Source organism: Macaca thibetana, chromosome 15, assembly GCF_024542745.1.
Source record: "Macaca thibetana thibetana isolate TM-01 chromosome 15, ASM2454274v1, whole genome shotgun sequence".
Classification (NCBI taxonomy): Eukaryota; Metazoa; Chordata; class Mammalia; order Primates; family Cercopithecidae; genus Macaca; species Macaca thibetana.
In genome coordinates, this window is record NC_065592.1 from 47,563,014 (window position 1) to 47,576,910 (window position 13,897).

The window sequence follows — 13,897 nt, forward strand, 5'->3', positions numbered from 1 at the left end:
TTCGTGACGTCAGATAGACGCACCAGGTGTCGGGCGGGAGGAGGAGACTAATAGCTGGATGGAAATAGCAACAATCGCGGAGCGAGAGGTTGGCGACTTGCGTAATCATCGTGGTTTTCTTTCTTTTTTGATATAGGGTCTTGCTGCCTTACCCAGGCTTGAGTGCAGTGGTCCGATCATGGCTCACTATAGCTTCAGTCTGTAATCCCCCCGCCTCAGCCCCCGGGGTAGCTAGAACTACAGGCCGAGCCACCATGCGCGCTATTTTTAGGAGAGACGGGTTTCGCCATGTTGCCTAGGCTGGTCTCCAACTCCTGGCCTCCAGCGATCCTGCCGCTTTGGCCTCCGAAAGTGCTGGGCTTACAGGCGTGAGCCACCACTCCTGGCTCCAAACTTTTTTTTTTTTTGAGACTGAGCCTCGCTCTTTCGCCCAGGCTGGAGTGAAGTGGCGCGATCTCGGCTTACTGCAAACTACGCCTCCCGGGTTCAAGCGATTCTTATGCTTCAGCCTCCCGAATAGCTGGGATTACAGGCACCCACCACCACGCCCGGCTAATTTTTGTATTTTTAGTAGAGATGGGGGTTTCATTCTATTGGCCAGGCTGGTCTTGAACTCCTGACCTCAGGTGATCGGCCCGCCTAGGCCTCCGAAAGTGCTGGGATTACAGGCGTGAGCCGCCGCGCCGGCCCAAACATTTCCTGATGGTCTTTTTAAAACTGCTTATCCATATCCACTGCCCTTTTTTTTTCCTGATGGTCTCTTGTATATTGCTGGTATCAATCGTCAGTTTTAGACATTTAAATTGTCTTCCATTAAGTTTATTAATTTTGTCCTTTGCTGAACATAAATCTTTAATTTTGACAGGTTAGCTCATCAAACCTTGTAGTCACCTTTAGAAATTACCAGGTGTATCAGTCTGGGTCCAATCAGGAGAGAGGAACCCTACTTTTTGAACAGGAATTACATTTTTTAAAAAATAAGTTTTATTTAAAGATTTATTAAGTATATTAGGGGGTTGGAATAATAATAGATTGACTAGTAAACAAGCAAGATAATTCCAAAACAGGATTAGCATATATAAGGAGCAGCTAGGGCTGAGATAAGAGTGTCAAAGGAAGAGCCGAGACCAGAGCTGGCATGCAGACCTTGTTAAGAGAAAAGGTCTGTGGCTCACTGGATGGCATGGAAGTTGCCAGACATTTTTCTTCTGGAGTGCTGGTTGAAGCCATCCTTGGGGAGGTGTCTCACCAGAGATACTCTACTACAAACCATCTGCAGGGAGTGCTAGGAGAAGTTACTGACAACTGGTCACTATGTAGTGCCATAGCCAGGCACTGAAGAAGCCAGTGCATTGCAGAAGCCATTGAAGAAGTCCAGACCACAGAAGCCTGCCACACTGAAACCAGAAACAGGAGCCAAAACCCTTTCCTCCTGCAGTCTCTCTCCAGTGCCCTCTGCTGACAAGGTTTAATATCTGCCAGCTGGCAAAGAATAAATAACTTAAAAGACCCAAGTCAATTTCACAGAGCAAACAAAAAGGGTAAATGTAGAACTGAAAGCAAATTCATAATTGGCACACTACAGAACCTACTCATTATTTTCAAAATTTGTGAATAAATGAAAGCAAGCAAGAGTTTATCTTCCTTTCCTATACAAACTACTTCATGCAACATACTAAAGCTTATGGCAGGTGGTGAAAGCTGTACTCAGATGGAAATGTATACCTGTAAACACTTATATTTGAAAAAGAGCTCCAGATAATGGATTATTCAGTGCCCAAAACAAATGAAGCCAGCATGGTGGTGTTTACCTGTAGTCTCAGATACTTGGGAGGCCAAGGCAGGAGGATTGTCTGAGCCCAGGTGAGTTCAAGCCCAACCTGGGCAACATAGCGAGATAGTATCTCTTAAAAAAAAAAAAAAAAAAAGCCGGGCGCGGTGGCTCACGCCTGTAATCCCAGCACTTTGGGAGGCCGAGGCGGGCGGATCACAAGGTCAGGAGATCGAGACCACGGTGAAACCCCGTCTCTACTAAAAATACAAAAAATTAGCCGGGCGCGGCTGTGGGCACCTGTAGTCCCAGCTACTCGGGAGGCTGAGGCAGGAGAATGGCGTGAACCCGGGAGGCGGAGCTTGCAGTGAGCCGAGATCGCACCACTGCACTCCAGCCTGGGCAACAGAGCGAGACTCCGTCTCAAAACAAAACAAAACAAAACAAAACAAAAAAAACAACAGAAAACCAAAGACCAGGTGTGGTGGCTCATGCCTATAATGTCAGCACTTTGGGAGGCCAAAGCAGGTGGGTCGCCTGAGTCCAGGAGTTCGAGACCAGCCTGGGCAACATGGCGAAATCTAGTCTCTACCAAAAATACAAAAATTAGTCAGGCTTGGTGGTGTGTGCCTGTAGTCCCAGTTACACAGGAGGCTGAAGTGGGAGGATCACTTAAGCTCAGGAGGTGGAGGCTGCAGTGAGCCAAGACTGCACCACAGCACTCCAGCCTGGGTGACAGAGCGAGACCCTGTCTCAAAAACACAAGACAACAACAACACAAAAACCCCAAATCCATATGAGCTATCAAGCCATGAAAAGACATGGTGAAAAATGCATATTGCTAAGTGAAAGAAGGCAATCTGAAAATACTTTACTGTTTGATTCCAACTATATAATAGTCTGGAAAAGGCAAAATTAGAGACAGTAAAAAGATCAGTGGTTGACAGAAGTTAAAGGGGAGAGAAGGATGAATAGGCAGAGCACAGAGGACTGCTAGGGCAGTGAACTATTCTGCATGATACTACAATGGGGGATACATTACATTTGTTAAAACCCATAGAATCACTTGCATGGTGGCTCATGCCTGAAATCCCAGCACTTTGGGAGGCCAAGGTGGATGGATCACTTGAGCCCAAGAGTTCAAGACCAGCCTGGGTAACGTGGTGAAAACCCATCTCTACTAAAAATACAAAAATTAGTTGGGCATGATAGCATGCGCCTGAGGTCCCAGCTACTCAGGAAGCTGAGGTGGGATCGCTTGAGCCCGGGAGGCGGAGGTTGTGGTGAGCTGAGATCCTGCCACTGCACTCCAGCCTGGGTAACACAGTGAGACCCCATCTCAAGCAAAAAACAACAAAAAACCCCAAAGAATGTACATCAAGTGTGAACCCTAATGTAAACTACAGACTTCGTGTGATAATAATGTATCAATGTAGATTCACTGACTGCAACATACCACTGTGGTGAGGGAAGCTGATAGTGGGAAGGTGGTGTGCTATATGGGAACTCTCTGTGTTTTCCACTCAATTTGCTGTGAACCCAAAACTCTAAAAAAAAAAGTTTATTAATAAAAAAGAAGAAAAATCACAAATCAATAGCCTAACCTTCCACCTTAAGAAATTGGAAAAAGAATAACAGGGCTGGCGTGGGGGTGGTTCATACCTGTAATCCCAGCACTTTGGGAGGCCAAGGCGAGAGGATCGCTTGAGACCAGGACTTTCAGACTAGCCTGGGCAACATAGGGATACCACATCCCTACTAAAAATTAAAAAAATAAATTAACTGGGCATGATAGCACATACCTGTAGTTCCAGCTACTAGGGAGGCTGAGTGGGGAGGACTGCTTGGAGGTTGAGACTGCAGTGAGCTGTGATTGTACCACCACACTTCAGCCTGGGCAGTAGAGTGAGACCCTGTCTCCAAAAAAAAGAAAAAAGAAAAAGAAAAAGAAGCAAACTAAACCAAAGCACGTATAAGAAAAGAAATAATAAAAGACCAGAAATTATTGAAATAGAAAAACAGAAAAAAATCAACAGAGTTCATTGAACAAAAGTGAGAAAGTGATAAAACTGACAAATGTTTAGAGAGAATAATCAAGAAAAAAGAAAAACTGAAATTACTAAATTTATGGATGAAAACGTAGGCATTACTCCCCACGTTTACAGAAATAAAAAGGATCAAAAGGGAATACTATGAACAACTGTATGCCAACAAATTAGATTACTTAGATGAAGTGGAAAAATTCCTAGGAAGACACAGACTACTCAAGAATAAACAGAACATCTGAATACACCTATAACAAGTAGAGACTGAATCAGTAATTTTAAAAACTTCCCATAAGGAAAAGCCCAAGCCCAAATGATTCTACCAAATCAAGGAAGAATGAACAGTAATCCTTCACAAACTCTTCCAAAAAATACAGGAGGAGGGAATACTTCCCAATTCATTCCATGGACGAAAAACTTTACCTTAGGGCAGTCATTGCCTACTCCTTCACTGCAGAAATTGATGTTAACAGTCCAGAATGCTTAACCATGAAAATAGGTTCAGACTGATCAGGCACCACAGAGCAGTGGTTAACTTTGGATACACTTAAGTACCTGGGGAGCTTTTAAAAATCCAAATGCCCACACTGTATCCAGATCTATTATATCAGAATCTATGGGGGTAGGACCCAGGCATCAGTATTTCTAATAACTCTCTTGGTGACATAACTATAAGAAAACACAAAAGGAAAGCTAAGGGATATGGATGATAGAAGTGCTAAACTTTTACTATACGGAATCATTCCAATGTCCTTCCCCATTACTGCTAAACTCTCAGACTGACAGATTAAAACCTCGGACTCCCTGCACTCAATTCTGCTCTTTCCTAATAGTTAACAGGTGAAATATTGACCAGCAAGGTTGTCTGGTGGTAGCTATAGGAGTGATGATCACAGGCTTTATAGTGCCTAGGGCTTTCTAATACAGGACTCACTCCTTCCACTTTCCTTTAATTCACTGTATTGACGCAGACCAGGGCATGCTCTTTGGCCTTTCCCCAATACAGGAAGAATTAGCAGAATGACAAAGACATAAGGAAGCTTCAGGTAGGAGAAACCATGAAGAGGCAAGGAATCATGGCTGTATGGTGGACGTGGGGGGACTAGACGCAGAACACTTACTAGATCACAAAATTGAAAAGTGTGACATGACACAAGCTGCAAAGCAATTATTCTGTCTCTTACCGGCAAGTGACAGGAACCCATTGCCAACTACTTTAAGCAGAAAAGAGGGTAAAGTTTATTTGCAGAATCCTCAAATACCTCACAGAACAGAGTTGTAGAGACTTGGAATGTCAAGGATCAGAATTCAGAGCTGAGTGCCCCGGACAGTCTTTCATTCTGTCTCTTATCTTGGCTCTCTCTGGCTTCAATCTGTCATACTGACAAACAGTAAAATAATTAAAAAAAAAAAAAAAGGAAAAAAGCAATTTCCCTACTTTCTATTTAGAAAATCTGAGGTATGGACTCTGATAGACACAGTGTGATCACATACACACTTTCATAGCTTGGAAGGGTAAGGACAGTACTACTCTAAAATTGGCATGTTCCCAATAATCACATAGTTGAAATGGGGGAGCAGTTCCCTTGAAAGAAAGGAAATGCTGTTCTGAAAAGACTAGGCAATAACCCATTACAGATAGGCAGAGGCCAGGTCATTGGCAGCTTTTTATGCCCTGGTGGAATTATTAGAGAACCATCAAAGAATTTAAGTGAGATTTGTATTTTAGAAAGGTAAGAGTAGCTGTATGTGATCATGTACTCAAGGAAGTGAAACTATGCAAGAAGAGAAGACATTCCAAAAGACCAGGTGAGAGACATCTAGGCCAGGGAGAGTTGAGAGGAGGAGTTGGATTTGAGAAACAGGGATTAAAAGCAGGGTTTAAGGATAACTGACTGTGTAGCCAAAATATAGGCATCAAGGACAACTCAAGCGTTTTCTGTTTTGAATGATAGGAGGATAATAGTTCCATTAGCCTCACAGCCTCCCATCGTAAGACAATGGTTTCCCTGTCTCACAGCTCCCATCATGAGACAGGGAAAAAGCAGCAGGAAATTCAGGTCTGAGGAAAGGTGATAGGCTGTTTCAGCCATTTGAATGTGAGGTGCTTGTGGGCTTCTGGAACATCCAAATAATTGTTAGGCAAACAGCTGGATATAAAGATTCTGAAACTCACGGGCAAGTTCAGGGATAGAAGTATAAATTTGGAAGTTAATAGTTCCAGCCATGAGAATAGCTGAGATCACTAAATATAAGTGAACAGAGAAAAGTTTGGTGGGTAAAAGCTAGAATCCAGAGGAGCAGTAACATTACAGTTAGAGAGTTGAGGATTTCAGAAAGAAGCCTTAAAGGGAATAGAGGAACAGGAGAACCGGAGAGTACTGTCACAAAAGCCAAAGAGTAGAGATTTAGGTAGAATGATTGCTCACTCGTATCCAATGCACTAATGTGGTCTAGCTAGAGGGCTAAATATCACCCACTAAAATGGGCAATATATGAATCACTGGTAACACTAAGCAAGACAAGAAATCAAAGAGAAATGTTTGCTGACAGTGAACCCCAAGATAATGAGCTTTATTTGGATATGTTAGATTCTAGGTAACGACGGGGCATTTAAGTGGAAATGCCTAGAACTGAAAATAAGGATAAGAAGTCTAGGCTAGTGACAGTCATTTTGAGTCTTTAGTGCGTAGGTAATAATTGATATCATGGGTGTGAGATTTCTCAAGGAGAATACAGATTGGAACTGTAATGGAAGAAATATTCAAGGGGCTAAGAAAGAGGTGTCTATATAAGAGAATAAGTGGGCTAGATTAGAAGAAAACTCAGAACTCATAGAAAAGCCAAGAAAGGTTTCAAGAAGGTAATGATGAATACTATGTTTGCTCCCTCTGGAAGGCTTCTTGAGAAGGTGAGGTTGGAGATGGGAGAGGGTTACATACGTTATCTCATCCTCACTTATAACTAGACAAGAACTCCTGAAGAGAGGAACTGTGATTGTTCTGGGTAACCCCTGGGCTGGTACAGACTTCTACAAAGCTGGTGTTCGTAAATGTTTATTGGTTTGATCTGCAGACACGTGAGAGTCAGGTGCACATGGCACTGTGAGGCACCCAGCAAGGCTGGAGGGGGAATGCAGCTGGCAACAAGTTGAGTAAAGAAGGGAGGACAGGAGCATTAAAGACCCTGAAACTGGGCAGGAGTTTGAACTTGCTGTAGCACTCCAGGCACCTACTAAGAAAAGAATGAAGCTGTTTCTTTTTTATTGTTAACAATCCCTCATATGAGAATAGCCCCTTGCCATTTACGAGGTACTTATGACCATTACCTCAATTATTCCTCACAAAAGCTCTGTGAGTTAAGCATGGTTTTACTAATAAGGAAACAGAAGGTTAGAGAAGTTTAATAGACTATTCAGTAGTTAGTAAATGGTAGACCCAGGGCCCAAGCCCAGATTGTTCCTTGCTCTTTCCTCACAATGCTACTGGTTAGTTTGGTTTCTGTAGTGGAGTTCTAGGCTGAAATGACATTAAAGGTCTATTAAATTTGGTTTCCGCAGTAGAGGTTTTAAGCTGAAGTGATATTATTAAAATGATATCCTTTTGAAAAATATTTATTGAGTATAAATAAATGTCCTATACATTAAATATCAAGAAATATTCATTATTGATTACAAGTCAACATGTAATACTGAGGGAACCATAGAATCAAAATACCCACTCATGATACAGTAGTGATAATTCCATTCCAATAATGGACACAGTAATAACTTGTTCACAAGACACAACAAAACCCATCAAAAAGGCCATCACTTTAACCAACCTATAATACCACAATAGAAAATGATTCTGAATCATAATATGAATAGCCCCAATAATCTCATCTTTGTCTTATCAATTTATCAGGTCATTTTGAGACTGTAGAGTTACACTGTCATAGATTTTTACGATTCCATTTCCTTAGTTTTATTTCAAATTATTATTGAATGAAAACAAGTCATACGAGCTAAAGATACTTTTAAACTGAGTTTGTTTTTCTTAAGAAAAAAAGGAATCAAATTTTAGTACAAAGAAAGCATTTCCCAAGCAATGAGTCTCTTAATGGAAAAAATAAAAGAGCAATGTAATTAAACTTTCCTTCAAAGAAAGGAAAGAAACCTACATCTGTTATGGTAAATTTGGAAAGATAAATATTTCCTAGTCCCGTAATACGTGTTTGTTTTACAAGATATACTTGAATGATGCAAATCTATGAAGCAGGGATCTGTGGCAATCCAAATTCATCCACCAGAACTCCATCCTGTAAAAAGGAAGCAATGTTTAGTGCCACTATTTTTCCATTTGATAAAAAAAAAAAAGGATTACAAACATTTAATAGTTAAAACTCATTTCCAAGTATTTAATCAATCAAAACCAAAATCCCACTCATAAGATGAGAATGAGCTTTTTCATGAAAAGTAAAGGAGGAAGTGATAAGAAGAGAACTAGAAAGGGCCAAAAGGGGACTCCTCCACAGGGGAAAGAGAGTGAAAGAGGGAGAAAGAGAAATCTAAGAGTAAACCTGGAAAGGGGAAAAGGAGGCTGGGAGGGTCAAAAAGGAAAGGTTAAGCAGTGGGTCCTTGCCTCCAGATTTGCATTTTCACCCTGATCCCTAAGGTGGACCAATGCCTTTCTTAGCCTCCCAAATTCTTGAAGAAGCAGTGCCCTTGGATAGGCAGTCACTTCCATATCATGCTTTATATAATCATAGGCAGCAATACCACTATCAATGAACACCAGGGCTGCTCTGCCTATGGAGCAGCCATTCTTTTATTCCTTTACTTTAAAAACAACAACAGGCTGGGCGTGATGGCTCACACCTATAATCCCAGCACTTTGGGAGGCTGAGGCAGGTGGATCATTTGAGGTCAGGAGTTCGAGGCCAGCCTGACCAACATGGTGAAACCCCATCTCTACTGAAAACACAAAAAATTAGCCAGGCGTGGTGAAGCTTGCCTGTAATCTCAGCTACTTGGGAGGCTGAGGTGGGAGGATTGCTTGAACTCGGGGGTGGAGGTTGCAGTGAGCAGAGATTGTGCCACTGCACTCCAGCCTGGGTGACAGAGCGAGACTCCATCTCAAAAAGATACAACAACAACAACAACAACAACAAAAACCCCATATATCCATAGCATATATAACTCAGGAATCTGTGACCTTCTCAAAGTGGAAATAACATAGATGCTTCAGGGACTTGTTACTAGGAAATTAACAAGGTGGACTATGGTAGTGTTAATAAAAATTATTTCATGGGTTGCTGAGAAAAAGTAACCCATGGACTTGAGACCTTGAAGTTGCCAGAGAGGTCGGGGAGGAGTGGGCAGTTCAGAAAGGCAAGACTATCCCAGGCTCAACAGAGAAGGGAGGGATACAATAGAGGAAGATGCATACTCACAGAAACCAGCAATAATGGACCTAAGAAATTACCTCCTCCCTGCCCTTTGCTCTCACATTTTACACGCAGGAAAAACTGATGAGGTTCAAAAAGAAGACATAAATTTCTGCTATTTTGCTCAAAGTCACACTGTGCTCAGCCTGGTTGTCATTATTAGTGGCTCATGCCTATAACCCCAGCACTTTGGGAGGCTGAGGCAGGCGGATCGCTTGAGACCAGGAGTTTGAGACCAGTGTGGCCAACATGGCGAAATCCTGTCTCTACTAAAAATACAAAAATTAGCCGGGTATGGTGGCGTACACCTGTAATACCAGCTACCTGGGTGGCTGAGGCACGAGGATTGCTTGAACCAGGGGGGCAGAGGTTGCAGTGAGCTGAGATCACACTACTGCACTCCAGCCTGAGTGACAGAATGAGTCTCTGCCTCAAAAAAAAAAAAAAAAGACAACCATGTAGATTTGGACAGAGCTTTAGCTTTGCAAAGTCCTTTATATACAAGATCTAATTTGCTTGCACAACAATTACATGAGATACCTGTAATTATCTGTATTTTACAGATGCAAGGAAAAGAAAAGCTTACAACAGCTAAGTAATTAGTCATACTTAGTGCCAGGTGTTCTGATTCTTTTGCCTTAAATTAGAATCTTTCTACATTAAGTTTTATGCTTAAATTATTAATCCATAGTTTAGAAAATCCACTCGTTCTAAACTCCTGTGTGTATAGGAAAAAAAAAGAAAAGGAAAGGAAAATAAAATAAAAAATCCAGCCAGTAATTAACTGGTGTGTATGGAGAGTGAGACTTTTTCACTGCTGCCTAGCAAGTCTCATGCATGTGTTGCTTATGCTTTTACGGGAAATGTCTAAGACCCATCAATGGTACCCAGTGCCAGCTCACAACAAGGGTGATTATGTATGTTACACAAATTGTCATTGTATAAAAATATTCCTGAGCCTCAGTGACACTGTTTATGCAGTCAGTTCATCATCCAATGCAGAAAAACCGGACCTTCAAGGGTTCACAAAATAATGACCAGGACTGTCTTTCTTTGTTCTAATGTAAGACTACCTTTTAGATTCCCAGACTTATGGTCAAGCATAAAGCCTTTGCTATTTTGCATTAAAATATAAACAGAAAAAGCTTTCACCTTGTTTTTTGTGTCAGTGGGAACACCTTCTGGAATTGCAGGTGCAGATGCTGCCTCATCCAAATAAGAACTGTCTTCATCAGCCAGAAGCTCATCACCTAGTGCATCCAACTCTGAGAATGAAACAGTCAACATTTTTTAAAAATGTAACCAAGAAAACTGGGAGCTAATAAATTCTCTCATTTATCGATGGACTTGAAAGAAGGCAGTGAAGAGGGCATGAGATTGTTGTATGCTGTGTGACCATTACATAAAATCAGACTCCAAAAATAAGTCTGTGGTAAAATGAGTTGGAAGTACCCAAGAGGAATGACAATAGCAGGTAGAGACTCATCAGGGGCAACTGAAGATGGGAAATTAAAAAATAAAGAAATAAATGGAAAAAAATTAAAAGGTTCTAGGCAAAAAAAGACCATGGAGAGAGCGGGAAAGCAGCAGCAGTAATGTAACAGGGGAATCACACAATAGAAATTCAGTGTGGAATGGTTCTGTCATCTACCCAGTTACGCATGCTAGAAACTGACAGTCACCCTTGACACCTCCCACTTCTTCTACATCCAACCAATCATTAAATCTTGCCCACTCAATTTTCTAAGATGTCTTCAATCTGTCCACTTCTGTCTGTTTCTGCTACCATCACCCTAGCTAGTCTCGACCACCATCATCTCTTAAATGTTTATCGCAATAGGTTCCAGACTGCTCTCCCTGAGGCCATTTGACAACCCTTCTCATTTTTTCATGCTATCCCCTACTCATCCTTCAGGTCCCATGCCTCTCTCCCACTACTAACTAGGTTAGAGTCCCTTAGTATGTGCTCCCATGCTACCCCATACTTCTTGCCTATAGTCTGTGCTCTAGTAATTAATTACTTGAAGCAAACCATTTATGTCTTCCACTGCTAGAGAAGCTTCATGAATGTAGGGACTGCATTTTTATTCAGTGCTAAATTCCCACCACCTAGTAGAATACCTGGTATAGAGTAGATGCACACTAAGTATTTGCCAACGATTATTTCTTTTTTTCTTTTTTTTGAGAGAAGGTCTCACTCTGCTGCCCAGGCTGCAGTGGTGCAATCTCAGCTCACTGGAACCTCTACCTCCTGGGATCAAGTGATCCTTCCACCTCAGCCTCCCGAGTAGCTAGGACTACAGGCACACACCACCAAGCCTGGGTAATTTTTGTATTTTTTATAGAGATGGGGTCACGCCACATTGCTCCGCCAGGTCTCGAACTCCTGGGCTTGAGTGGATCCGCCTACCTTGGCCTCCCAAAGTGCTGGGATTAGAGTGCCTGGCCCTAATTATTGTTTCTTAATTGGTTTTGCTGTTCTGAGGGAGATCACTCCAACTAGGAAAACAGGTAGAACAAAATCAAAAGGAATATAGCAAGGAAAGGCCATGTGGAGGACACTTACAGATACTAAGCACCAGGTCAGCCTGTACCTGGACTTCCTTCAGAGTTGATCCATCCCACTGTTGTTGGTGGAGTATACAATCTGATGTGGCTGCCTCACAAGCTCTTTGCCCAGGGACTGTACCGTAAACTAACCTTCAGGAAATCCTGATAGAAATTTTCACTAGCATTTGGGAAAAGGTCCCAGGCAGTTGTTCCTTTTGGACTCCAAAACTAAATATACATTACTTTTCTCATAACTTACCTGCTTCTAAATCATCTTCATCCAGTTCTGGGGTGCCATAACTGCGACTCAGTGCTTCTTGGATTTCATTTGCATCTTCCATCATATCCTCTAGCTGGTCTTGTAAATCCTATGGAAATATATATGAGAGGATTTTCTCTTATTTACCATTTTCTTCTAAGTACCCCTTTCCCCTACATTCTCCTTTGAATCTAGACATGAGCAATTTTTAAAAAGATAATGTATGTAAAACGCCAAGCACATAAAACAGTTCTCAAAAACTGTTAGTTCACCTCCCCTAGCCCAGTCTTTGGCTAGCAATTTTTTAATGTCAACAACTGAGCAGACACTCCTCTAAAGGACAGGTTCAAGTAACTCTTAAACATCCCTTCTAATTAAAAGTATGAGAGAATGCTTAAGAATTAAAAACCACAAGCCCAAAGATTTCCTCTAACAATAACTATGAATGTTACTGACCCACATAATCCCCCACCTATTTTTGGTGGCAAAATGTGAACTTAAAAGTAAAGAATAGAATTGGCGATCTCTCACTTTATTTTTTACTTTATTTATTTATTTATTTATTTATTGAGATGGAGTCTCGCTGTGTCGCCCAGGCTGGAGTGCAATGGTGCAATCTCAGCTCACTGCAACCTTCACCTCCCGGGTTCAAGCAATTCTCCTGCCTCAGCCTCCAAGTAGCTGAGATTACAGGTGTGCGCCACCACGCCTGGCTAATTTTTGTATTTTCAGTAGAGATAGGGTTTTGCCATCTTGGTTAGGCTGGTCTCGAACTCCCAACCTCAGGTGGTCTGCCCGCCTCAGCCTCCCAACGTGCTGGGATTATAGGCATGAGCTACCATGCCCGGCTGGATTTGATTTTAAAGTGCCTCATGGAAGCCCGAAGTCCTATGTGAGAATAGATGATGTCAGCTGTCTAGCTGTCTACTATTACAGAAAGTTTTACTTGAAACATTAAATCAAGCAACTATCTTGATCTAAACTATCAATCATTTTCTAGTTAATGAAGACAGGGAGGTTATTGAGACAAGCAAATTATTCTTCTCAAGTCAGTCAAAGACAGATTACATTGTGTAGAGAAAGGAGGCAAGAGTAGAAACAACTGAAGTGGTAGAAAAAGTGAGTTGTACATGGCCCACCCTGGGTGGAGAATCAGAAAGGGAATCATGATAGGTGTCACAGCCAAGACAAGGCTGGTGAAAAAAATGGACCGAGGGCATAAATCATGTGTGAATAATCTACCTGTGCTTAACTGGGAGATTACTACAAGGCTAAAAATGCAGTTGTCCCTTGGTACACGCAAGGGATTGGTTCCAGGATGTCTGCCTATACCAAAATCTGCCCATACCTAAGTCCCCAGTCGGCCTTCCATATGGGTGGTTTCGCATCCTGCAAATACTATATTTTCGATCCTTGTTTGGTTGAAAAGTATCTGCATATAAGTGACACGTGCAGTTCAAACTGCACTTGCTGTTCAAGGGTAAATTGTAACGTGAAACCAATCTAAGAAGTGGTATAGCATAACAAAGGGCAGCTGGTATAATGGTTAGGAGTGAGACTCTGGAGTCAGATATACCCAAGTTCAATTTTGCCATCACTCAATGAGAAGTAATGTCTCTAAGCCTTATTTTCCTCATTTGTAAAATGGAATTATTAATAGCCGTATCTGGCCTGGCGCGGTGGCTCATGCCTGTAATCCCAGCACTTTGGGAGACCACGGTGGGTGGACTGCCTGAACTCAGGAGTCTGCAACCAGCCTGGGCAACACAGTGAAACTCTATCTCTACTAAAATACAAAAAAGTAGCCGGGCATGGCAGCATGCACCTGTAATCCCAGCTACTCAG

The 13,897-nt window shown here is 42.0% G+C and overlaps 1 protein-coding gene across 2 annotated transcripts in view; it reads right to left on the reverse strand.

Annotated features, from left to right (window-relative positions):
- Positions 1-7,413: 7,413 nt before the first annotated feature.
- CHMP5 (charged multivesicular body protein 5) overlaps positions 7,414-13,897 on the reverse strand; it is a 297,689-nt gene continuing 291,205 nt past the window's right edge. For both annotated transcript variants that reach the window (XM_050760839.1, XM_050760838.1), the window contains 3 exons: positions 12,053-12,161; positions 10,396-10,508; positions 7,414-8,115 (listed from right to left, as the gene is read on the reverse strand). In XM_050760839.1, coding sequence (XP_050616796.1) covers positions 8,065-8,115; positions 10,396-10,508; positions 12,053-12,161 — 273 coding nt within the window. In that variant the 3' untranslated portion in view covers positions 7,414-8,064. The remainder of the gene's footprint in view (positions 8,116-10,395; positions 10,509-12,052; positions 12,162-13,897) is intronic.